The sequence below is a fragment of the Miniopterus schreibersii genome (genome assembly GCF_964146895.1).
Source record: "Miniopterus schreibersii genome assembly, chromosome: 2".
Lineage (NCBI taxonomy): Eukaryota > Metazoa > Chordata > Mammalia > Chiroptera > Miniopteridae > Miniopterus > Miniopterus schreibersii.
Window position 1 is genome coordinate 114,259,763 of NC_138102.1, and position 24,876 is coordinate 114,284,638.

At 37.1% G+C, this 24,876-nt stretch overlaps 2 protein-coding genes across 7 annotated transcripts in view; one reads left to right on the forward strand and one right to left on the reverse strand.

The window, feature by feature from the left end:
- Positions 1 to 15,902, reverse strand: part of TMTC3 (transmembrane O-mannosyltransferase targeting cadherins 3) — a 57,980-nt gene extending 42,078 nt beyond the window's left edge. The window contains exons 1-4 of one of the 5 annotated variants that reach the window (XM_081131009.1): positions 15,707 to 15,902; positions 7,719 to 7,864; positions 5,743 to 5,913; positions 326 to 541 (exon numbers count right to left, since the gene is read on the reverse strand). In XM_081131009.1, coding sequence (XP_080987135.1) covers positions 326 to 514 — 189 coding nt within the window. In that variant the 5' untranslated portion in view covers positions 515 to 541; positions 5,743 to 5,913; positions 7,719 to 7,864; positions 15,707 to 15,902. The remainder of the gene's footprint in view (positions 1 to 325; positions 542 to 5,742; positions 5,914 to 7,718; positions 7,865 to 15,706) is intronic. The other 4 variants (XM_081131010.1, XM_081131007.1, XM_081131011.1 and 1 more) reach the window with 4 other exon arrangements.
- A 181-nt stretch (positions 15,903 to 16,083) lies between these two features.
- Positions 16,084 to 24,876, forward strand: part of CEP290 (centrosomal protein 290) — an 85,221-nt gene continuing 76,428 nt past the window's right edge. The window contains exons 1-7 of one of the 2 annotated variants that reach the window (XM_081127579.1): positions 16,084 to 16,260; positions 16,867 to 16,996; positions 17,146 to 17,223; positions 18,291 to 18,360; positions 18,804 to 18,850; positions 21,104 to 21,247; positions 24,262 to 24,315. In XM_081127579.1, the coding sequence (XP_080983705.1) occupies positions 16,895 to 16,996; positions 17,146 to 17,223; positions 18,291 to 18,360; positions 18,804 to 18,850; positions 21,104 to 21,247; positions 24,262 to 24,315 (495 nt within the window). In that variant the 5' untranslated portion in view covers positions 16,084 to 16,260; positions 16,867 to 16,894. Of the gene's footprint in view, positions 16,309 to 16,866; positions 16,997 to 17,145; positions 17,224 to 18,290; positions 18,361 to 18,803; positions 18,851 to 21,103; positions 21,248 to 24,261; positions 24,316 to 24,876 lie in introns of both variants that reach the window. The other variant, XM_081127578.1, reaches the window with a different exon arrangement.

Below are 24,876 nucleotides of genomic sequence, written 5' to 3' on the forward strand. Positions count from 1 at the left end.
AAAAAAAGTCAGTGAGCAAGAAACAGACTTATATTACACCTATTGTTCTGCTAACACATTTGCTTTTACACACATATATTATTTTTTAAAAGATAAGGCCAAGATACATAACTAAAGAAAGAAACAAACATGGCTTTAAAAAAGATAATCACATCTTCAACTTTCTATCCATTTTTTTATAAACATGTCATGTCTCAGAAAATTTGGGGTGTGGGGGATCCAAATTGCTATGATAACAACATTGATAAAGAAAGAAATAGTAATAAATTACCAGAGTATTTTAAAATCTGAGATTCTTATAAGTAATATATATGTAATTACTTACCTCAGACATAGGGGTTCCCCAGAAGTCATTCTGAAATAAAGTTTTTAAAGGTGTAGATGGATGTAGGTCTTTATTATCCAGTATTGCTGAAACATCATCAAAAACAAAACCACAAAAGAGGCTGTTCCAATAGCAGGCAGTAATCACACCTACTATTAAGGTTACTTCCTTGAGGCTAATATCAGCCATCTTTTCCAAGGTATTTGTACACAAAATCTGGGGGGGGAAATCATTAAGATAAAATGAAATAAACAACATGTTGTTTTTTCAAATAAGTACAATTTTAATAGGTGGCGAGTAAGTACAATAAAAACTGAATGCTAATTATCCTAGAGAAGTAATCCTTCAAAGCTCAATTTAAATGTCATCCACCTCTAAAAAGCATTAGCTGATTACATCTCCATATTTCTAACATAAGATAGAATTAATTGCTCCTTCATATGTTTTCAAACCTCTATTAAGGTCCTTTACTACACCACTTAATCTTTACACCTATCTTTCTAGCTAACTAGACAGTGAACTTATCGTCACAGGTCAGGTTACGTGGGAAATGAATATATAGAGAAGGTAACTTTAAAAAACTAGTGTGCTTATATTTTATTTTATGGATCTAAAGATCAACTACTAAATCAGGGGTCTAAACTTGTAGCCTGCAACCTTATTTAGTTTTGTCAAAAGGTTTTTAAAAGTATTTGTCTTGAATGCTGTTATGCTAGCTTTACACTAGCCAGTTTACAAGAGTCCCATTATCTTGCACCCAGATAGATTTGATTGATTTATGCTCTCTACCTGGCCTTTGGGGCACCTGAGATTATAACCTAGATCTAAATCATGTCCCCCCCCCCCCCATTACAACACTTTTAATCTACAGAATGGGTTTTATACATGACAATATATAATTAAGTCACTGCTTAGAAAGGATTTGTTGAGAGAATGGTTTAGAGTAGAAAGGACTATATAAACTGGAAGATACTGAAGAATCCACCCTACAATAAAAGTAAGGTTGAAAGGCATTCTTAAAAAACAAGCTGATGACATACTTTTCCAGCTGGAGTAGGGTCATTAGGAACATTTTAGTGTTATCATTTGTGGAAGGCAGAAAAATGGCCCCCCAAATTGTCCATATCCAAATCCCATTACCCTGTGAATGTGTTACCTAACATGGCCAATAAGACTTTACAGGTGTAATTGTACTAAGGATTTTGAGATGAGATTATCCTGATTATCTGGGTAAACCAATTCAATAGCAAGAGAACTTACAAGTGAAAGTTAAGAGGGGTCTAAAAGCACAGATCAGAGGGATACAATGGCTGGCTGGGGGCCACAAGCCAAGGAATGAGGGCAGCCTCTAATAGGTGGAAAACATAAACACATTTTTCACTAGAGCTTCTAAAAGGACCACAGCCCTACTGACATCTCAATCTTAGTCTAGTGAGACCCATTCTGAACTTCTGATTTACAGAACGGGAAAATAATGAACTTGTGTTATTTTAAGCTACCACGTTTGTGGTAATTTGTTATAGCAGCAATAGGAAACTAATACATCACTCACAGAGCCAGATGATCTGAGGCCTGCATATATGTGTAGGAGTTCTGGCTAGATCAGAGAAAGAATAGGGTAGAGAGGGTAGGCAAAGATTTAAAATCATATGTAAGATTTTGTGGATGAAAAAGGGGGTATGTACAAGTTCAGTGACCAAAAGTAACATTACAGGATGATCTGGTCATTAGTTCCTAACTGGGAAGGTCATGGTGAGTATTAACTTCCAGGCCTATAAAAGGTTTATCTTCACCTGAATAAGTTGGGCTGCTTAGGCTGAACCAGCCGGGTTGCTTAGGTTCAGGAAACAAGTTAGAGGCAAAAGAAGGGCCCTTGGAGCTTAGGAGAGAGAAGGGCAAAGGTAACAAGCCTGGAGGAAGGGTAAGGCACATGCTCCAGAGGAGAGCTCAGTAACGGCTTCTCTTGAATCCAGAAGTGATTTACCATCTCTAAATGGTATAGACTTGAACTTATACACTTATTATCATACAAAACAGTTGATGGTACTTGTTTCAAGATTGGAGAGACTAACCAGTTATTTATTTACGTCAGCTCCTTCCCAAACATGCTAAAATGACACTAAAGGTATTAATTTAAAACAAAAAAAAGGTTATAAATTCACAAGAACAAAAACAATTGTGTGGATGAAAAGGGAGTTCTATGGGAAGTAATCTCACCGAGTTACAGGTCAGAAATTCCTAAATTGGCTGATCATGCTGGGTAGTCATGCCCCAGGCATACAGCATTTTACTAAAAGAATTATCTTTGCCTTAAGCAAGCCCTGGCCATTGTTCCTGTACATCTAAGTTAACACATCTTTGAAATAAACTGTAATCACCCTCAAGAAAGCACACACCGTGGAACCTCAGTTCTCCAACTTAATTAGTTCAGGAAGGCTGTTTGAGAAGTGATTTGTTTGAAAACCAAATCACTTTTTTTCCATTAGAAATAATGTAAATTGAATTAATCCATTCCAAACCCACAAATAATTCCATTTTTACTTTTCTTACATACAGAACATGCTTAATCTATAAATAAACATTTCTTCTCTTAAGTTTGTCAAACCACTCCCTACTAGTCTTAAATGAATTGATACTATTGTAATAACCTGATTGTTAATTAACAGGAAAAGAGTAAAGGGAAGGCCAAATAATATAGGCATGCTATTTGTGCCAGGAAGCTGCAGTTTAATATTTTCCACATGTGAAAGTGCTCACAAAACAAAGGGTCTGGGTGATGTGGGAAACTGCTTGCCTGTCAATCACACCTGGGATCTGCGATTGAATCACTGCAAGGCGTGGCCACTGCAAGAGGGTGAAATCTGATATATATATAAGCTCCCGAACAAAGGGAGTTCTCTCTTGAGCTCTTGGTTCCTGGCTCCCTTGTTGCAGGGGGCACACTCTCCTGCACTCGCTCACATGGCCCACAGCCATGTGGACCCCACATACAATGGACTGATGGACTCAACTCCACTATGGAACGGAAACTTTGGACACTGGCTTTGCTTCTAGCTCTGCTGAAGTCCCGGCTGCACCTTTTCCAGGAGTTTGGAAATACAGGCTTAAGGGAAATAGGAGTTTGGAAATGGAGAGAGATAATTACACACAAATAAAAGCAACCCATTCTCCTGTGTAAGTCTTAGACAATTCTTTTTCTCAAGATATCTTAAGAACCTCACTCCCATGAGCAACAGAGAAAAAAACACCCACAAAATTCTCTGATAACAGAATCATTTCAGCACTTGTTCCAGGGGTGTCTTTCAGGAAGTCAGCATGCAGCATTTTTGCTTTTTCACATACTGCCTCTGAAACGCTGTCACTGGCTAGCTGCTTTTCGTTTATGCAAATCAACATTTTTCTACCTATTCAACTGCCCGTGATTGTTGTTTTGTGAGGACTTTCACACATTTAGCAATGTTAGCACTCTTGATGGCCTCTTTATGTTTTAAAATTGTGCTAATCTTTGATTTTGCTAGAAATAGCATTCTCTCCTTTCTTAGTGGTCTGAGGGATGCTTTCTGTCATGCTAAGGTATCAACATGAAAGGGCTGTCAGGTCCAAAACTGAAGTTGAACAACTTGGTAAAGAACCAAATTGTTTGAGATGGGAGACATTGGAGAACCGAGGTTTGACTGTATGTGCCCTGACCAGGGATCGAACATGTAACCTTGGCATATCAGGATGACTCTCTAACCAACTGAGCTACCTGGCCAGGAATCCAACGTTTATTTTTAAATCAGAACCTATTCCCTTTCAACTAGGGAATGTTACAGGGCAACATATATTTTTGCTAGTCAAATCTGACCCATTTCACCCAATAAGGAGAGACTTTTTTGAAACCCATGACATTCACATATCCTTTTCTCATAAAGGTAGAAATGTATTTAGAACTAAATGAATTTAAAACTAAATGCTGAACTAATTGACAAACATGATTTTAAAGGAGTTTCCACAAGAGGGAACTAATCTTGAGACTGAAAATTGCTGAAGAATGTTCCTATGGAGCTCTAGGCTCTTTCCAGTAGATACTGGGAAGATCAAGTTAGCCACTCCTTTCAAATAACTACTGACAATCGTTTGCCTCCACCTAACATTTGCCAATATCCTTTAATAACTGATGTGCTAGAGATGGAATTAAGCCCATTATACAAGATTTCTTAAAAGGGGGGCTTATAATTCCATGCACAAACCGTTAATCCTCGTATCTTTCCAAGAAACCTGAAACAGTCAATCTCTCTTTAACCTTACCTGGTAAGATTGCCAATTTACTAGGACTGTAATACCCCAGGGATATAAGAGTCCCACTTATTTCAGATACTAAAAACAGATTTAAATGATACTGATTTTCCCAGAGATTCTACTCTAATCCAATTTAGATGACTTATTTCTAAGCTTTAGGACATTATTAGACTCCCAAAAGAATACAATTTAACCTATTACAATACATAGCTATAAAAGGACATAAGGTGTTCAAGGACAAGCTTTAATTCTTTGTCATCTTTTATCTAAGGATGGGCTACTAATTAACCCTGAAAGACTCAGAGGATTCTTATCCTTTCCCCTTCCAAGAACTAAGAAGCAGCTTAGTGGTTTTATAGGGTTGACTGGATATTTTTGTAATGGGGTTCCACATATTTCATTAATGGCTCAACCTCTATATGCCTTATTAAAATCAGATTGACCTGATCCAATCCAATGGAAACCCTAAGGTAAATAAGCTGTAGAAGCTCTAAAGGAAAACTTTATAAAGCTCCTATTTTGGGACACCCTAATTATGAAATTCCTTTCTTTTCATACATGAAAATAAATGCTTTAAAAAGTTCTAACTCAGAAACATGGAGATCATCATAGACTTTTGGGATATTACAGCTAGCAATTAGACTAGGTAGTGAAAGAGCTCCCTCCCTCTATGAGGGCTATCTCTGCTACAGCCATGTTGTGCAAACAAACAGAAAAAGATAGTTATAGGCTCTCCTTCAACCATTTATAATCCTCATTCTGCTGAATCTCTGCTACACTCACTACACTCAGCATTACTTAGTCGGCTGACTGACTTCTTATGAAATACTGCTTTCTGCGCTTAATATTACTTTAGCTTGTCTTAACCCACCAACTTTACTACCCACTTTACAGGATGAAGACTCCCACAATTGCATTTTACTTACTGACCACCTTCTTGTTCCTAGGAATGATTACAGAAATCTCCTATAATCGCTTCTCGGCCTTTTGGCTAAGATTAAGTGTAGGAATCTCCTATTAATAATGCTGACTTAATTTGGTTTACAGATGGATTTTATCTCAAAGACAAATGGATATTACTAAGCTGGATATGTAGGAAACTTCCATGGCGGATGTAATCGAAAGTTCTTATTTACCTGAAATAAGGCCTGCCCGGCAAGCCAAATTAATTGCTCTAACCAGAGCTTCTCAACTGGCCAAGATCAAATAGCCAATATTTACTCTGATAGTCACCATGCCTTTGGTGTAGCTCATAACTTTGGAATGCTTATGGAAGCAACGAGGCTTCTTAACTTCCTCAGGGTAGTCTATAAAGAATGGAAAACATGTTATAGAATTATTAGGTACCATACAGCAACCAAGATAATTGGCAATTATCAAAATTCCAGGACACTCCAGGGCTACCACCATGGAAGCAAAAGGAAATCGTTTAGCTGATGCTGTAGCTAAACAAGCATCACTAAACAGCCAAATTATAGACACCCGAGAAGGTTGTTTCCTACTCTATTACAGTTCCAAAAGACAGCTACAGAGGACAAAAAGGAGACATGGCAAGAAAAAAGGGGGGAACCTTTAACCCAGACAATCATACCTACTGGGGCTTGGACCCAATCATACCTATTGGGGCTCAACTACCTATGCTTCAATATGTGCATGAACACACTGGGGTCCTGAAAAGATGATTTCACGGAAACCTTCTCCCACTGTAGCTCATAAAATGTATAGCAGATGTTTTATCAGTTCCAAATATAACCCTAGAAAATCATTCCATGAATCTACTCCCTTTAGGTCCATACCTCAGATGGGAAATTTTACCCAAATACCATCTCCAAGATACAAGTATGTGTTAATTATGATTTGTATGTTCTCTCACTGGGTTAAAAAGACATTCCCTTGCAGGAGAGCAACAGCCTTAAGAGTAGGTAAGGTATTATTGGAAAAATTAATTCCCAGTTGGGGAATTCCTTCTGAGTTATATAGTAACAGAGGGACTCCTTTCACTGGGCAAATAATGCAATTGATTTGTAACATTTTGCCTATTCTACAGCATTTTCATTGTGCTTATCATCACCCCCAGTCCTCTGGAATGGTGGAACATACAAATAGTACAATTAAAACTCAACTAGCTAAATTTTCAGAAACTTTTAGTCTCCCTTGACCAAAAGCTCCCCTATAGTGCTCCTCAACCTGAGATCTACCTCTTCTTGAAAACACAGCCTTTCTCCTTATGAAATAGTAACCGGTTGCTCTATGCATCTGGAAGAAAGGGCACATGAACCAATCTTATTCAGAGGAGGTATTATGCATTACTGTCAAGGACTTATTAACCAGCTAAAAGAAACTGATAAATTAGTAACTGATTCATTTCTTAGTGTGCTCCTGGGAGACACAAAGACTTCAAAGACCACGGCTTTCAGCCAGGAGACTGTCTATTGCAGTGATTTTCAACCTTTTCCATCTCATGGCACACAAAAATTAATTACTAAAATTCTGCAGCATACCAAAAATATGTATTTTTTTGCAGATCTGACCAAAAAATAGGTATAATTTTTATTCATTCACATCTGATGGCTATCGTGTTGGCTGTTGTAATTTTTTTAATTTGACAATCTAAGGGAAAAGAGGTCAGTGCCCCTGACTAAATAGGTATCGCATGTTTTAAAAATTCTTGCTGCACGGGTTGAAAATCACTTGTCTATTGGAAGAGGCATCAAATAAAAGACTCCCTCCAACCTTGTTGGAAGGGATCTTATCAGATGTTACTAATGAATCCATGTGCAGCTAAATTTAAAGGTGTTAATTCATGGATTCACACTTCTCATTAAAAAAAGGCACCATGCCTGGCCAGTGTGGCTCAGTGGTTGAGCATTGACCTATGATTCAGGAGATTGTGATTTGATTCCCGATTCCCGGTCAGGGCACATACCCAGGTTGTGAACTCGATTCCTGTAGGGGGTGTGCAGGAGGCAGCTGGTCAATGACTCTCTCATCACTGATGTTTCTCTCTCTCTCTCCCTCTTCCTCCCTCTCTCTGAAATCAACAGATATATTTAAAAAAAAAAAAAAGGCACCTAACCATGAATGGACATCTACCCCTGTCTCTGACACTCACCTTGGCTTACAACAGTCATCAAAAACTCCTCTAGGAGGAGAAGTCACTGACATCAGAAGGAGACAGCTATCCCAAGACATCGATAAGGCCTGTATATCTATGGGTTGATGGTGAACTCAGAATCCATGTTGATTGTCTTTATCTGTCTGCTGATGATATTAACATTAAATGTAACAATATCCTTATTTTTGAGTTTTTCTATATAGTCCAAGTGTTTACAATTATTGAACATGTAATGTGTTAATGTGTTAATAACTGTTAATACTCTTTTAACAGCTTATGTCAACAATTTTTACCCTTTTTCATCTCATGGCACGCATGAATTACTAAAATTCTGCGGCACACCAAAAATATTACTTTTTTTCTGCTAATTTGACAAAAAAATAGGTATAATTTTGATTCATTAGCATCAGACGGCTATTGTCGTGTTGGCTCTTGACATTTTTTTATTTGATGATCTGAGGGAAAAGAGGTTAGTGTTCCTGACTAAATAGTCAGGTATTTCATGTTTTAAAAATTCTTGTGGCTCACCAGTGTGTCTCTTTCAGGACACCCGTTGAAAATTGCTGGCTTATGTAAATTTAATAGTAGAAAAATTACACGAACGGCAAAACTCTGACCATAATAGTTCATAGGATAGAAATCATCCAGAGTGGAGTTTTTTGGAATAAAGGCTATAATACCTGACTGCCTTCCATTTACCTGCCCTTCCCATTTTGGGAAAATTCAGCCTCAATTCAAACCCCATGGTTATAGTACTGCCCCATCCTCAATAATCAATAAGACAAAGTGAATACTGAGACTTCCCTAGGAATGAGCCCTTCATCGCACTGTGAGACCACACTATCCTACCAAAAGTTTGGTCATCAATGCATCCTTTGGATTGATTTATGACCAAAAGGGGGAACTGGGACAAAAAATGAGGTTCTATCGAAACTAACTTCACAGAATGATCTGATCATAAATTCCTAACTGGGTATGTCACGTAAAAGGCTTATCTTTGCGTTAAGCAAGTCCAGTCCATTGTTTCAGAGCATCCAGGTTAACACACCTTTGAGACGTCACCCACAAGAGAGCGCACAATTCTGCTAACTACCCTTGAATCCAATCCCGCCTTACCTTCTCCCACCTCCACGTAACCTCCCTTTCGCTATGTCCTCCCTCCTTAATTTCAAATACATCAAACAATTTGCAAAACTGTTACTCTCCAGAACATCTGAGATCTTGTTCCCTCCCCAGCATATACTGCCAGTTTGAGTCAAATAAATTCTCTAAAAGATAAAAAATAAAAAGAATTTAGCCAAGTTTACAAACAGTATGGGAATTTTTATAGAACTTGAGTTGCTAGAGTGTTAAATTTAATCTACTGGCCTTATTGTTTTCTTCTGTTGTTCTTTTTTGCACTGTTCCCCTCCCATTTTAATATACTAGCTTTATAAAAGTTAGTTAAGTATTGAGAACATTTTGCTTGTGAAGTCTGGAATCTGAAGTCCTTGAATACAAATGAACACATGAGAATTACAAATGCGGTTTAAAATTAAGGCAATTTAACAAAGTTTTAAATGTAGCTGATTAAGGGCATTCAGTTCAATTGGAGTTATTATTTTTAAAAAGTCAACATGATACTTTATAAAATATCATGATTTCTAAATACAGTTAGGCAATAAAAAGTTATGCAGTCACTTTAAGTTGTAAAACAGTTTCATTCAGTAACTGAAATGCTCTATTCCAACATAATAATCAAAACACTAAACTTCATTTAACTTTGGGAACTGTCCTCTATTCTAGGCTTGGAATCACTGAAAATGAGATGCCTGTTGTCATGGAATAGAGAATGTGGTTTATTCTTCTCTTTTTTTCCCCCCACCTAGAGATAGGACCTTACATAGTTAAACATAGTTTTTGAACACTATAAAGTTAAAGTAGAATGAAGCAAGAGAAAAAATAAAAGCGAAAGAGCTATCTTAACCACTTAATTAACCAATGATGAGACTATCAGCTGTTTGAGGGTTCTCTGGGGTCAAAACGCCACATCATTGGGGACTGTCACCTGAAATTCCCTTTATCTCTATTTCATCTTCCTTCATTAGAAGGAAGGTCTCTACTCCCTCTTTAGAAACTGGTGATATCCAGCTTTTCTTTGCTGAGGTCAGTATGCAACCCCACCCCTACCTACAACCTCTACTTCCACAGGTGGCTTTTTGGGCAGAACCTCATATGAGCCCACAACCGAGCTCACAAACATGCGCTATAACTAGCTCTCTCCCTTTCTCTCATTTTTGAGCAACCTTCGGTAATCTTTTAAAATTCCATAATCTTAACTCTTTATAAACTTGGTATGGATAAGGGGTTTAAAAAGTACCAAGTGGGTTTATCAACTAGTCTTTACTGAGTGAATGGCATTAAAAAATGTTTATTATTCATGATGACTGCTATTATGGTTAGTTGGATATGTCAACTTGGCCAGGCTACAATAGTAATACTAGTATTCTAACATTAACCTAGGAGTTACTATGAAGGTATTTTGTAGATGTGGTTAACATCTACAATCAGATGACTTTAAGTAGCCCTGGCTGGGTAGCTCAGTTGTTAGGAGTGTCATCCCGATACACCAAGGTTGTGGGTTCAATCCCTGGGGTCAGGGCACATACAAGAATCAACCAGAGAATGCATAAATAAATGGAACAGCAAATTTCTCTCTCTCTAAAATCAATAAATTAAAAAAAATTTTTAAAGGTGACTTTAAGTAAAGGAGATTATACTCCATAATATGGACGGGCCTCACTCCGTAATGTGGATGGGCCTCATCTAATCAGCTGAATCACCTTAAGAGCAAAACTGAAGTTACCTACCCTGAGAAAAAATTTTACCTCAAGACTTAGCATCAGGTCCTCCGGGAGAGTTTCTAGCCTGCCAACCTATGCTACAAATTTTAGAGTTATGAGATCCATACCACTGTAACTCCACTGTCTTTACTTGATATATACATACATACAGATGTGTGTGTATGCTTCTGATGGTTGTGCCTGGGTCACTAGTGCATATGGTTAGCTTGCTTAAGACTAGAAATCTAAAGGGTAAGGGTTTTAGCTTAGAAAGCTAGTCTCTGCTACTTTTGGTCATATCCTCTAGTAGGTTAGCCTGAACTTCTTTAAATGGTGATTTCAGGAGAGCAGAAAAGCAAGTCCCAAGCTCTTTTCAAGTCTCTGCTTACTGCATATATATATATATATATATATATATATATATATTTAACTATCAATCAAAAAATGTAAACCCAGAATCAATATGGAAGAGGTTAGAATTTTTGAAGATTCTCCAAGGGAGGGAGAGTGAGCTAGTTCTCATGCAAGTCATAAGCTCAGTAGTGGAGTCACCTTAGGTTCTGTCCAAAAGAGCTACCTTCAAGGTAAGGTTAGGGAAAGAGTGTTACATAAGGACACAGACAGAGGAAGGCATGATTCACTGAAGGCCATTACTGTAACAATGTGACACATCACTATTAAATGTTAGTTGTGGGTCACAGACTAGATGTTGATGTCCCCCAAAATTCAGGTTAAATCCTAACATCCAATATGATGGCATTTGGAGGTGGTGTCTTCAGGATGTGATTACATCATGAGGGTGAGGCCCTCATATGTGGGATTAGCATCCTTATAAAAGAGATCCCTTGCCCCTTCCGCCATGTGAGGACACAGAGAAAAGACCCCCTCTATGAAACAGGAAGTGGGTCCTCACCAGACAGTGAATCTGAGGATGCTTTGATCTTAGACTTACCAGCCTCCAAAACTGTGAGAAATAAATTCCTGTTGTTTATAAACCACCTAATCTCAAGTACTGTGCTAAAAGCAGCATGAACAGACTAAGGCAGGGAACTTGAAGTTCTTTTTCTAAGCACGTAAGCATATTCACACAGGTGCATATCGTCTGAGTGGATGGGAAGATTGATTTATGTTTGCTTGCAAAAACAGGATGTCACTATATATGTGCAAAAAATTCAACTGTAAATGAAGAGCACTTATGAGTTACATTATAGACATACAAAACAATATAATTCCTTCAACAAAACTGTAATGATTGTTCATTTTTTTAAATAATGCAACAGTTTAACTATAGAAAAAATAAACCTCTAGGAAAATTTTATATAAATCTGGGAAAATTTAGCCTGAAAAGGAAATCACTCAATAATTATTGCATTATCTCAGTTCAATAATTTCATGATTACATCTTTTTCAATAAGAATAATCGACTATATTTTATTACTATTTTATAGTTCATAAAACTTTGGCCCACTAAGTTTGCAAAGGCTGCATTCACAATGACTCCTACTAATCCTTTCGGTCTCTTCAAGTTGAGAGAAGACAAGTACCTGCTTGCTGCACACTGATTCCTCTCCATGACAACAAGGCAAAACAAAACATTTATTATAGATAGTGGAGACTAAATTTCTCATGGCCTTGCATTATTTTAGAAGCTGGAAAAGTAAGCTACAACTCTTATTCTTGATAAGGCAGCAAAACAGCAATGGAAGTAACATCTAAGGAACACAGGTTGATTGATAAAGAGAATAGAGGTAGCAACTATAAAAGGCAAGTCCTTCTTGTGAAGTAATTTTGGTCAGATAAAACTGCTCATAAAACCACAGAGAAGAAAGAAGGCAGGTCCAGGCAGGTGTTCCTGTAATAAAGCGATTTATAAAATTGTCACATAAATCTCCTCTTGGTGAAAACTGACTAATGCAGAAAATATGATGAAAAATAATGGTGAGTTTTAGCAATTTTCCTCAAAATTACAGAAAGTGACAACTAGAACTTGAGTTCAATTTCTTGATTCAGAGTTAGTTCAAACATACTATAAGTAATTAGGACCTAGACCATAGCTAACTCGTTTCAAACTCAAAAATATTTTTAGAATGAGTAAAATAAAATTTAAGTAAGATTTTGCACTTAGGACTGTAATTGAGATCTGGGTTGCAATCTTAGCTTCCTTAATTATTAGAAAATTACTTAGCTTCTCTGAACCTGTTTTCACTATTGAAAAATGAGAATAAAGCTTACCATTAGACCAGATGCCTTGAGTTGTTGGGAATATAAATATGAACAACAGGGTGAGGGAAGTAGAGTGTAGAAAAAACCAATACAGACGAAATAAAACTAGTAAAAGAATGAATAGGGCCCTGGCTGTTGTGGCTCAGATGTTTGGGCATCGACCCATGCACTGAAAGGTTGCAGGTTGAATTCCCAGTCAGGGCACATGCCCAGGTTGTGGGTTCCATCCCCGATTCTTGGGTAAGGGGTTTGCAAGAGGGAGCCAATCAATATTTCACTCTCACATGGATGTTTCTCTTTCTCTCCTTCCCCCTCTCTCTAAAAATCAATTTAAAAATATATAAAAAAAGGAAATAATAGTTATAAATAAACGAACAAAAAAAATAAGGTGCTGCAGTAGAAATAAGATTCCTACTATGAAAATAGTTTTCAGCACAGTATATGGCATAATATGTGCTCAAGAAACATTAGATTTCACACCTATATTCCCTTGCCAAATTATGAATTAAAAACACTGAACATGAAGAATATTTAACTTACCATGGCCAGGTGGCCTTGTCCCGCAAACCAAAGAACTGCAGGTTCAATTCCCAGTTAGGGCACATAACTGGGTTGCAGTTTTGGTTCCCAGTCTGGGTGGGTATGGGGAGGCAAACCAATCAATGTTTCTCACATTGATGTCTCTCCTCCCACCCCCCCCTTCCAGAAAGATCCATGTTCAATCACATTATTTAAGTTTGAGCAGAGTACTTAACCTCTCCAAGCCGCAGTTTCTTAACTTAGTTGGAAAATGAGGACAATATAAGCACCTATTTCATTGGATTGCTATGAAGATTTAATAACAAAGCTACAGTAATCAGATTAGTATGGTATCAGTATAAAAACAAACACATAGATCAATAAAACAGAACAGAAAGCCAAGAAATAAAGAAACCAAGAGTATACAATGAGGAAAGGATAGTCTCTTTAATAAATGGTGTTGGGAAAACTGGAGAGCCACATGAAAGTGTACCACTATCTTACACTACTTATAAAAATCAACTCAAAATGAATTAAAGGCTTAAACATAAGTCCTGAAATCATAAAACTAGAAGAAAACAGAGGGTAACCCCTTGACATTGGTGTTGGAAATGGGTTTTCAGATTTAAAACCAAAAGCAAAGGCAACAAAAGCCAAAATAAACAAGTGGGACTAGGTCAAAACTTCTGCAGTGCAAAGGAAACCATTAACAAAATGAAAACAAAACCTATGGAATAGGAGAAAATCTTTGCAAATATATATCTGATAAGGGGCTAATACCCAAGCTTTATAAAGAACCCACAACTCAACCCTCCTACAACTCAACAGCAACGCTTCCTGCCAAATAATCTGATTATAAACGGGCAGAGGAACTTTTTAAAAAGACACAGTCAACAAGTAAATGAAAAGCTGTTCATCATAAATCATCGGGGAAATGCAAATCAAAACCACAATGAGATATCACCTTATACCTGTTAGAATGGCTGTCATCAAAAAACAAGAGGTAAGTGTTGAAAACAAAACCCTTCTTTATACACTGTTGGTGGGAATGTAAACTGGTGCAGCCACTATGGAAAACAGTATGGAAGTTCCTTGAAAAATTAAAAACAGAACTACAATATTATCTCTAATTTCACTTCTAGGTATCAGAAGGAAATTAAATCATTATTGAAGAAATGTCTGCACCCCCATATTTACTGCAGACTGTTTACAACAGCCAAGCCATGGAAACAATCTAAGTGTCCATGGAGAGATGAATGGATAAAGTGATGTATATACACAATAGAATATTAATCAGACATACAAAAGAAGGAAATCTCGCCATTTGCATGAATGGACCTTGAGGGTATTAAGCAAAGTGAAATAAGTCAGATAGGGAAAGAGAAATATTGTATGCTCTCACTTATATGTGGAATCTAAAAAAAGAAAAAAAATTAACGCATAGAAACAAAGAACAGATTGGTTAAAAGTTACAAATTTCCAGTTTTAAATTCTGCAGATATAACGTAGAGCATAGTTTTTTAAAAAAGATAATGAATAGTATCTGGTGTATTATATTTCAGTAAAGGAGTAGAAAAAAACTATGATTCCTACAAATACGATGAATATCTTTCAATATATCTCTCAAAAATCAGTATTTGTTTTTATTTTTCCCTAAGCTATTTCTACTGAGTTATTACCCAACCACGTGTTTTGGAAAGAAACCTATTATTTATTTTCATTGGGAAAATTTATTATCAACTATAGTAAGGGAACAAAGTGGTTTAAAAAAAGATAGAGAGACACTAGTCCAAACAGTTGAAAATACCATTTCGAGCTCAAATCTACAGCTTCTTGAGGAAGTTACTTAGTGGTGTATCATACTCCAGAATGGCTGAGAGCAGAGGGATGAGCAAAACTTGCACAAACAGAGTTGTAAACACCTGAGAAGGCGCTTTCACACAAGGGCACCAGGCGTAACCAGGTAAATGACAGCAACAGGAATGGTGAGTAGGGAGGCCCCGTCTCTCTCCATCCCCAGCGGCGGCCAGACAAGTTCTAACCTCTCCCCTCCAGAGCCTTCACTCTACGCTAATTCCTCAGCCGCAAAAATAAAGGCGCCACAGGTAAGGCGGGGGGTCGGAGGGTGGGTGTCCTCTTCTCCATTCTGCACTCGCGCCCAAATGAGGATCTCGATCGCGCGGCCCCCACTCCACTGCACAGAGACTGAGTCTGCAACCAAAGGCTAAAACTTTTTCTTCTTCTTTTCTTCTTCCAGGGAGCACCAGCCTGGCCGCAGCTCGCAAATACCTAAGGAGAAGGTGGGGTCTTCCCACCTCTCCGACTCTGACCCGGGCCCTTCTTCCCTAATGGCAAGAGCTTCTCGAAGCGCGGACTCTCCCCTAAACTCCTCCCCGCCGCTGACCGCCAGCCCGACCATACCTGGGAGTGGTTCCACCCGGGGATGGCTCACGGAAACCTCAGGAAGAGCGGACCAGCGAGCGACGCCACCGAAGGGCCAGTCATGGTCTCCCTCGTTCAGGTCAGCAGCGCAGACACGCCTCAGCCGCCGCCGCACCTCCCGCCTCCGGGTGGGTCCCCAGCAGCCCGGGTACGGTCGCAGCCTCCCGCATTGCACGCCGGGAAAGGCCTCCTTCCACTCCTCGGAGACTTCAGTTCCCAGGATGCACAAGTCTCCAGGAAGAATTGCACCTTGGGATGTGGAGTCCTAATCCGACGCCTTCTCCACGTTCTTAACACGGAGTCCAGGGACCCTGCTGGGGAACCTAAACGTAAAGCACCGCCGACGGTCGTGAAATGTAGGCTCCTCGTGCATCCGGGACCTTGGTCCAGCTTTGGCTGGGTGGGGAATGGTGTCGCCTAGCAGCCGCCGCCGCTATTGCTCGCTAGGAACCAGTTGGCGGGATCCAGCGTCCGGTTGGCACCGCGTTGGGGAGCCGTCGGGCCTAGCTGCGGGGCTCGGCTCGGTGGATGCGGTAGATAACAAACCTCGGCTGGTTGCCAGGCTTGGTGGGTGGGTCCTGGTGAGCCGGGGCAGCGAATCTCTTCCCACGCAGGTTCTTTAAGCCTCAGGGCCCGTGTGCAACAGCCCAGCTTCCCGGCCCCGTAGTCTTCGGTCCCCTATCCGTCTGCCTTCTTGCTTCAGCCCTATTTACTCCGACCCAGAGGCACTCATTTCAGTCGTTTATTTCTGCACTCCCCTCCCCCCAGTTCCTTTTCTCCGAATCAGGGGTCAGGTTCACGCTTCCAGGCACCCCGGCGCCGGGCACCCTGAGATGTTCGCGCGCCCGAGAGGAAAGCGGTGGGGAAGGTGACTCCGAATCTTAGTGCTGACCTAGACGAGTTTTAGCAAGGGAGCTGGCATAGTTTATTCAGCTAGTACAACAACTGATGGTTTGTGCCAACTGCTATAATTTTGATGAAGGCTTTTTTTACTCACATATTTGTTACACAGTTAAGGAGCCATAGCTCTTTGCTAAAACCATAGTTGTAATAATGTCATTTATAAAACCTGTAAATTACTGTAAAAACAGTAATGCTGTTTACCTCAAAAATGCTAATACCCACCTGTTTTGTTACAGAAGGTAAAGCATTGTTAAAGAATTCAAGATGCCACCGAATATAAACTGGAAAGAAATAATAAAAGTTGACCCAGATGACCTGCCTCGTCAAGAAGAACTGGCAGATAATTTATTGGTTTCCTTATCCAAGGTGCTTAACTGATAAATACGTAGCTATAGACATACAACTATAATTACTCTAAGTTGTCCGTGAAATCACTGAGTGATTTAACTGCAAGAATTTTTATATTTTGCTTAAGAGTTATAAAAAATAAAATAGCTGCTTTTCTGTTTACTTAGGTGGAAGCAAATGAGCTAAAAAACGAAAGTCAAGAGAATGTGATACACCTTTTCAGAATTACTCAGTCACTAATGAAGGTTTGTATGTAGTAGGTTTTAATAACAGCTTTGACTCTTAGAGGAATTTAATGATCTGTTCTTAAATAAGTTAATCTCTGTGAAAGTACGTTGTAATATCTAAATCACCACTAAAAAATGAGATATCTTCAAATGTAATTGAGAATTTTAGTGTGCAAAACATTGCTAGTTTTTGTTCTAAAGTTCCTAAAGGAATCTGGAGGGGAAATGGAATGGGCATGCTTAAAAATAACATAGGGAAGTCCTATGTTAATTATATCAGCATAATCCTGAAGTAGAGATGAAAAAAGCAGATAACCACTATAGGGTTTTGCTAGGAGAAGAGAGTTAAGTGTGAGAAGACCACATAAAGGTCAAAGACTGATGTTTTAGGTAAGTGGAGGGCAGTGGAAAAATGTTAAGGCGATTCTAGAGCTGGAGGTTACCATAAGTAAAAACTGGAAATTGAAAATACACATATTCTTTACATTTGAGGAGACAAGGGCAGAAAGTTTATAGCAGCTTGCAGAGGAAACCAATGGTAGGTATCCATATAATTTGACAGCCTTGTTAAGGACCTAAAGTTATATTTTATGCTGTCAGCAATGAGGATTCATTAAAGGTTTTTGAGCCATAATTGGTAGATACAAAAATATGCATTAAGAAGGCCAACCTATGTATGTTAATAGAACAAATTGAAGGGAATTTAGGCATAACAGTTTAGACATAACATTATGAAGGAGGTTAGACATAAAATTATGGACTAGAATAATGACAATTGAAAAAAAGAGACAGAGGAAAAGAAGGGAAAAAATAGAGATAGTGGAAAACATTACAAAGGGAAATATTGCAATACTGGATATAAGATGAGGGAAAAGAGGAAACAAAGATGTTTTAAACTGTTAAGAATCTAGAAATTATAGCCTTAAAAAGGAAAATCATATAGTATTCATCAACAAATATTTACTGAATGTCTTCATGTGATACGCACTGCAGACACTAAGTATTGGGAGAGCAATAAAATTCTTATTTTCAGTTACATTCTAGTGTAAAGGCATACTAAAGTCACTTTTTTTGTAAATGTTTAGATGAAAGCTCAAGAAGTAGATCTAGCTTTGGAAGAAGTTGATAAAGCTGGAGAAGAACAAGCAAAATCTGGTAAATACCTTGGAAAAAATTTATGATGTTAGAGATTAGCCAAAGGACATATGTGCAAAGCCCATGGACACAGACAACAGTGTGGTGAAGGCCAGGGGGGCAGGAGAGGGAGCTGGGTGGAGGTGGGCAAAGAGGAGGGAATGGGGGACATCTGTAATAGTGTCAACAATAAAAAAAAAGTTTATGATGTTAGATAGTGGATTCCATTTATTCACTAAACAGTAGAGAATTAGCTTTCGTATAGTCTATAAAATTTGTATACTCAATTTATTTTGAAAGATAATTCCTACTTTATGGGTCTGGTATAAAATAGTTTTTTCCCTGTTATATTACCCTCTCATTATTACAATAATGATGGAATCTTTAAAAGAATTTTATTGAAATTTATTTAAAAGCTTGATAAATCTGACCAATTGTAACATTTATCTTTTTTTTTAAAATAGAAAATCAATTAAAAACTAAAATAATTAAACTGGAAAATGAACTGGAGGTATGTTCTTTTATATTCCCTAGAGTGTAATTGTTAATTTTATTATTTGGAATTATTATTTTCATATTTTTTATTATTATTGGCTGGAAAAATCACAAGAATGATATATTTATAATTATTTGTTCAGTACGTATTTTATATGCCTATTATGTACCTTAAATTCTATTAAGAATTGAGCATCCAGTTGTGAACAAAATAAAAACATTCAGTAATCCTATGGAACCTATAGTCTAGAGAGGTATACAAAGGATTACTAGTAACAGGTGGAGTGAGGCACATGGGAATTTGAGGAATAGTGATAGAGGGAATAGTAGAAGAAGCAGCTTTTGAGAAAGCCAAGAGCCAAAATATGAATATATTGTTAAGGAACTGAATATGTTGAGATTCCTGAGAATGTGGGAAAGAATGTGATACAAATGGATTATACTTTAAAAAGAGGAAGGGAGGAAGAATGGATGTGTACAGAACGTTTAGTTTGTAGGTTTAGTGCCTAGAAGTTGAGAGAATGGAGAAAAGGTCATCTGCTAAAGTTAAGAGCAGGAGATGTGTGGTCCAATTTGAAGGAAGTCAAATAAAGCTTGAAATACAGTAGAGAATGAGCTAGAGATTACTGGATCTGGAGTAAGACAATTTGAGTTTAAATCCTGATTCTTTTATATGTTAACTCTGTGAACTTCAGTTTTTATTCCCTACTGTGTGCCCAGCTTCTATAATAATTCCAACCACTTTCAATAAATACTTATTAAGTGAATTATGAAGTCTGATCCATTCTGTGTTAGTGTTTGGCCTGAGAGTTCCTGTAGAATAGAAGAATAGGGCTGTTGGAGATATTGGTAAGAAAGTGGTTGAAGTGATGATAATGAAATCCTAGCTGAATAGGCAAGGAAGTCAAGATTGGGTTCTTGGGGAGAGGTTAGGGAGAAGACGGCTCAAGGAATTAAAGGGTCCTGTCAGGTTAAAGGCAGGTATACTGGAAATAAAGCAGGGGATGTTCCTGCTTGGACAAGGTCCTGGTGTGGGTGTGGGAGTGGGAAGTTATATTGAGTTCAAGAAGCAAGTTTAAAAAAAAGAGACCAAGAATGAAAGTTATATAGTATAAATATTGCTTAGAGAGGCTTTTGATGTAAGACTATGAGCCATTTGCTGCTGTCATGAGTAGGTAGTGATCCCTTAGCTAGGTATCATGTGAGATTCAAAACAGCTGGAATTTTTGCAGAGTGGTGAAGGGATGATAGCCTGGAAAGTTGCAGGTTGGGGTAAGTAAATCATTACCTTCTCTAAACCCTGAAGTATATGGGATGTGAATGAGCATTTTCCAATTGACAGAGTTCCAAAGGAATTAGTATACTAAAGGAGCCAATTGCAGCTAAGGCAAGGAGTTGGAAAGGATGATTCAGTAAAAAAGGTTGAGGTTGTAAAATATTAATTTATCTTGAAAGAGGATTTGTAAAGAGCACAATGGAAAATGTTTGAAGGAGGGAAAGAAGGAGAAAAATTTAAGGTAGAAGGGTAACAGAACTGTATGGTAAAGAGATGAATTTGAGACATATTAGATAACCAAAGGATTTGATGTTTTGGACCATGGTCCAAAATAACAGGAATATGAAGTGAAATGGATTTGGTCTGCTGTAAAATTTTAAAGATAAAGTCTGGGCTGTCCTATGCAGTAGCACTAACCACTTGTGGCTATTTACATTTAAATTCATTATAATTAAAATTAAACATCCAGTTCTTTAGTTGCACCAGCGACATTTGAAGTGCTCAATAACCATATGTGGATAGTGACTACCATACTGGACAGTGCAGAGAACATTTCCATTATCTTAGAAAGTCCTGTTGGATAACACTGGTCTAAATTGTCTGTGGTTTAAGAGTAAGAGCAGATTAAGAACAACAGGGTTCAGTGACTGAGATGGAGGCTCTGGTGGTTTGTAGCCTGGTTTCGGAGCTCTGATGCTCAGAGGAAACCTACATAGTTCATCATCTATGTTTTGTGACTTGGCAGTTTAATCTGGCTCAGAAGCTATAATAGAGCCTGAGTAATTGATGGTCAGTTCTTCATAGCTCAGGAAAAGCTTAGGGGGCGAACTAAATCTTAAATAAGCTAAATTTTGAAAAATGTTTCTTAAGCTAACATGATTTTAAATGTTATAACACACATTTAAACTCAAGATAATTATATGTTTTTTGTTGATTCATTTGGATCTCCAAACATAATGGGATTAATTTATACTTATGGTTTATTACTTTAAGATGGCACTACAGTCTACAGGTGGACGTGACACTCGGTTTTTACGTGATGAAATTCGCCAACTTGAAAAGCAATTGGAACAAAAAGATAGAGAATTGGAGGACATGGAAAAGGAGTTGGATAAAGAGAAGAAAGTTAATGAACAAGTAAGGCACATTTTTTTCAATGAATCTTAACTGTTCAAGTTACCTAAAAAACACATCTGTTTATGCTTTTAATAATTATTGATAACAATATCAGTTTTTATGGTTGTATTTATATGTGAAAATTGATGTATACTTATCTCTAAGGTTTTATATCACAGTTTGGTTGTCATCACATCTTTAAAATATACTGGATCAGGTACTTCTAGTGAATCTGACTTGGGGATTAATTCTTTATATTTGGAGGTACATTTTTCTCAGGACTAGAATTGTTTACATAAAATTGATGATTTGGTCTAGCAAATTGGTTTGAAGAAATTACTAGGCATTCAAAATACTGATTTTTTTATTTGCCATAGTTATTTTGAGAAAAAGGGTACTTTTTGTATTAATTTATATTAGTAATAGACTTAGAAATTTATCTTTTAATGATGTATTCAATAATGATTAATCATATTTCTTGTTTTTACATATTCTTCACTTCATATAATATATAGTTCTTAAAATATGGTGGTGTTGCCAGCATCTTGTAAATCAGTACATATTTTAAATCATGACATTTCATCTTTTATACAAGCATAGTTTACTATTACCTCTTACATTAGTCCTTATAAAATAATCCAATGCTGTGTTCACTTAAATCTTGTTGAGGAAAAATTGTTTTTTATAGATAAATTTGTATTTCCTGTCAGAAAATAACGTGTTTTTAATTTTGGCTCAGCTGTCAGTAAACTTAGTATAGAATTTGGTGCCTAATTGTGGTATCTATTCTATCCCTGATGCCCAGAAGCTTTTTCTACCTTCGTGTCCTTTAGAAGGTCAATGTTGTATTACATCCTGATAATCTTAGTTCACCTATTGTTCTCTTACAAATAGATGGTTATAAAGTTTAAGTAAACAATAGTGATTATTAAGTGATTTGGTACTTAAGGAGAATCATCATAAATTGATTTGTAAGCAAAAGCATCCCCATTCTTGATATATCTATTTTACTATATAATTTGGAAAAGTTATGTAGTGGAAAAAGTATGGATTGATGTCACCTAAAGGTTAGGATGAAGCTCTTAGAGCACTGTTTTATTGACTCAGTAAAACATAATGGTCCTATAGATTTTTTAATAATCATAAAGGATCCAACCTATACTATACAGTGATACAGTTGCTTAGGGGCATGGAACCCACAGCCTAGGTATGTGCCGTGACTGTAAATTGAACCTGCAACTTACTGGTGCACAGGAGGGTGCTCCAACCACCTAAGCCACACTATTCAGGGCCTGCCTTCTGGTTTTAACGTTCATGATCCTCTGGGGAGGTAAGCAAAGGCCTGTTGCTGAGGAATTTGATCTTTTTTCTAAAAGGAGCCAATGGCCCTAGCCAGTTTGGCTCAGTGGATCGAGTGTCAGCCTTTGGCCTGAAGAGTCCCGAGTTTTATTCTGGCCAAGGGCATGTACCTCGGTTGCAAGTTCAGTCTGTCAAGAGGCAACCAGTCAATGCGTCTCACATTGTTGTTTCTCTCTCTCTCTCCCTCCCCCCCGACCTCCTTTCCTCCCTCTGGTTCTCAGAATCAATGAAAAAATATCCTCAGGTGAGGATTAACAAACAAACCAGAGTGAGATGTTTCAAAAAACCAAGGAAAAAAAGGGCATCAGTAGTGGTAAATGCTTTAGCCTTAAGTTCTTGACATGTCTCTGCTTGTTAAATTAAAAAAACAAAACTGTTTCTTAACTCCCATATAATAATATAATAGGAAATTTTTAAGATTTATACAGCACATGACGTTTTATTATAAACCTTCTTTAAACATTAAGTTTGAAAACTTGCATATCTTCATAAAGACTGTAAAAAATAAGAACACCCATATGCTGTTCATATAGGTTCCGCCGTTAACATTGTGCCACATTTGCTTTATCATTCTGTGTATCTTTGTATACACAGACATATTTTTCTCTCTCTCTTTGATAAGCCATTGAGATGATTGCAGACCTTATGATGCTTCATATTAAAATATTGCAGATATCATGATACTTTATACTTAAATATTTCAGTATGTTTCACCTGAAAAGTGAGGGTATTCTCCAACATAACTATTATATAATTAGCATAGTAAGGACATATAATATTAATTCAATACTGTTATTTAATATCTGGTACATATTCATATTTTCTCTGTTGACTCAATAATGTCTTTCATAGTCTTCCCACCCACTTTAAGAGGTTCAGTCAAGGATCACATATTGTGATTATTTATTTTTAAGTATATATAGTTGGCACACCATTGGGATTCTGTCTTCTCCTTGAAACAAGGAGGACTAGCAGAAAAGTGAAAGGTCATAAGAAGGATGGGATTGGACAGTAGGTGAAAAAAAATCCATAATAATGGTAATAATATGTGCTCGTTTGGGGAAACTAAAGAAAAGAGTCACAAATGAAATCTTTAACATGTGGAAAAGAGAACAGCAGTTCAAAATTTTTTGCTATTCCATAAATTGAGTGTTGTGCTAAGGACTTTATATACGTCATGCTTAATTCTTATGTCAGCACATGAGATGGGAAAACTGAATTTCAGAGATGTTAAATTACTAGAAATTGTTGGACAAGGTATATAAACCTAGGCTGGTATGATTTCAAATTGCTTTATAAGTAATTTAATGTTCTCTGAGAGCAAAGAGTATTCTAGCCCTGACATGGAACAACTATGAAATGATAAAGACCTTGGATGGAACACTTCTCGTTATTAATATTTGGTCAGGGGAAAGGGGGAATGTTTTTTGTTTTCTGTATCCTTTGGTTAGTTATTTGCTTTTTTGTTTTTATAATTTTTAAACTCACCTGTTTCATCCTTCCCAATTCTTAGTTTTCAAAAATTTTGTCTTATTATTTATGTCTTGAGTTGACACGAAGTCCTTGGTAATGAAATATTCTCTATTGGAGAATATTTAAAATTTAAATTGATTAGATGAAAACCTGCCATTATATTGAATTACTGCTGAATTTTATTTATTTATGTGCTCTTTTAGTTGGCTCTTCGAAATGAGGAAGCAGAAAATGAAAACAGCAAATTAAGAAGAGAGGTTGGTAAAAAATTTTAGTAGTTGTTATGGTTCAACAAAGATACTTATAAAAAAACTTTCATAAATTTATGCTGTAACCAGAACTAGAATCATCTAAGTAAGTGATGTTTTCAAACTGACTGATTTAATGACATTTGTCTCAGGAAAATAGAAAAAAAATCTAGAGGTGAGGCTATTGAGTACTATATTCATCTCTTAGGCCTATGTAGATAAATCTTGCTTTCTGTTTTATAAGCTAGCCTTTACTAGTTTGCTAATTGAATGTGTACTGGATTTCTGTCTTATTTCTCTTGTTTTTATCCAGCATCCTTTTAAAATTTTTGTTCATGAAATCTTGTCAGTTCTAATTATTATTTGGTTCTTCTGAGCCAAATAATTTTTGTACATTGTTTATCCTGATAGGAGTTCTTATCTTTTTAACATAATCAACATGTTCTTTGTTTTTGTTGATAATTAATATTCTTGCTTTCTTTGTTTATCCAAAATAATATTTCATCCTTCCAGAATTTCTCTTTTTTTAAAATTTCTAATTATTACTTTTAATTATATATCCCCTTTTTC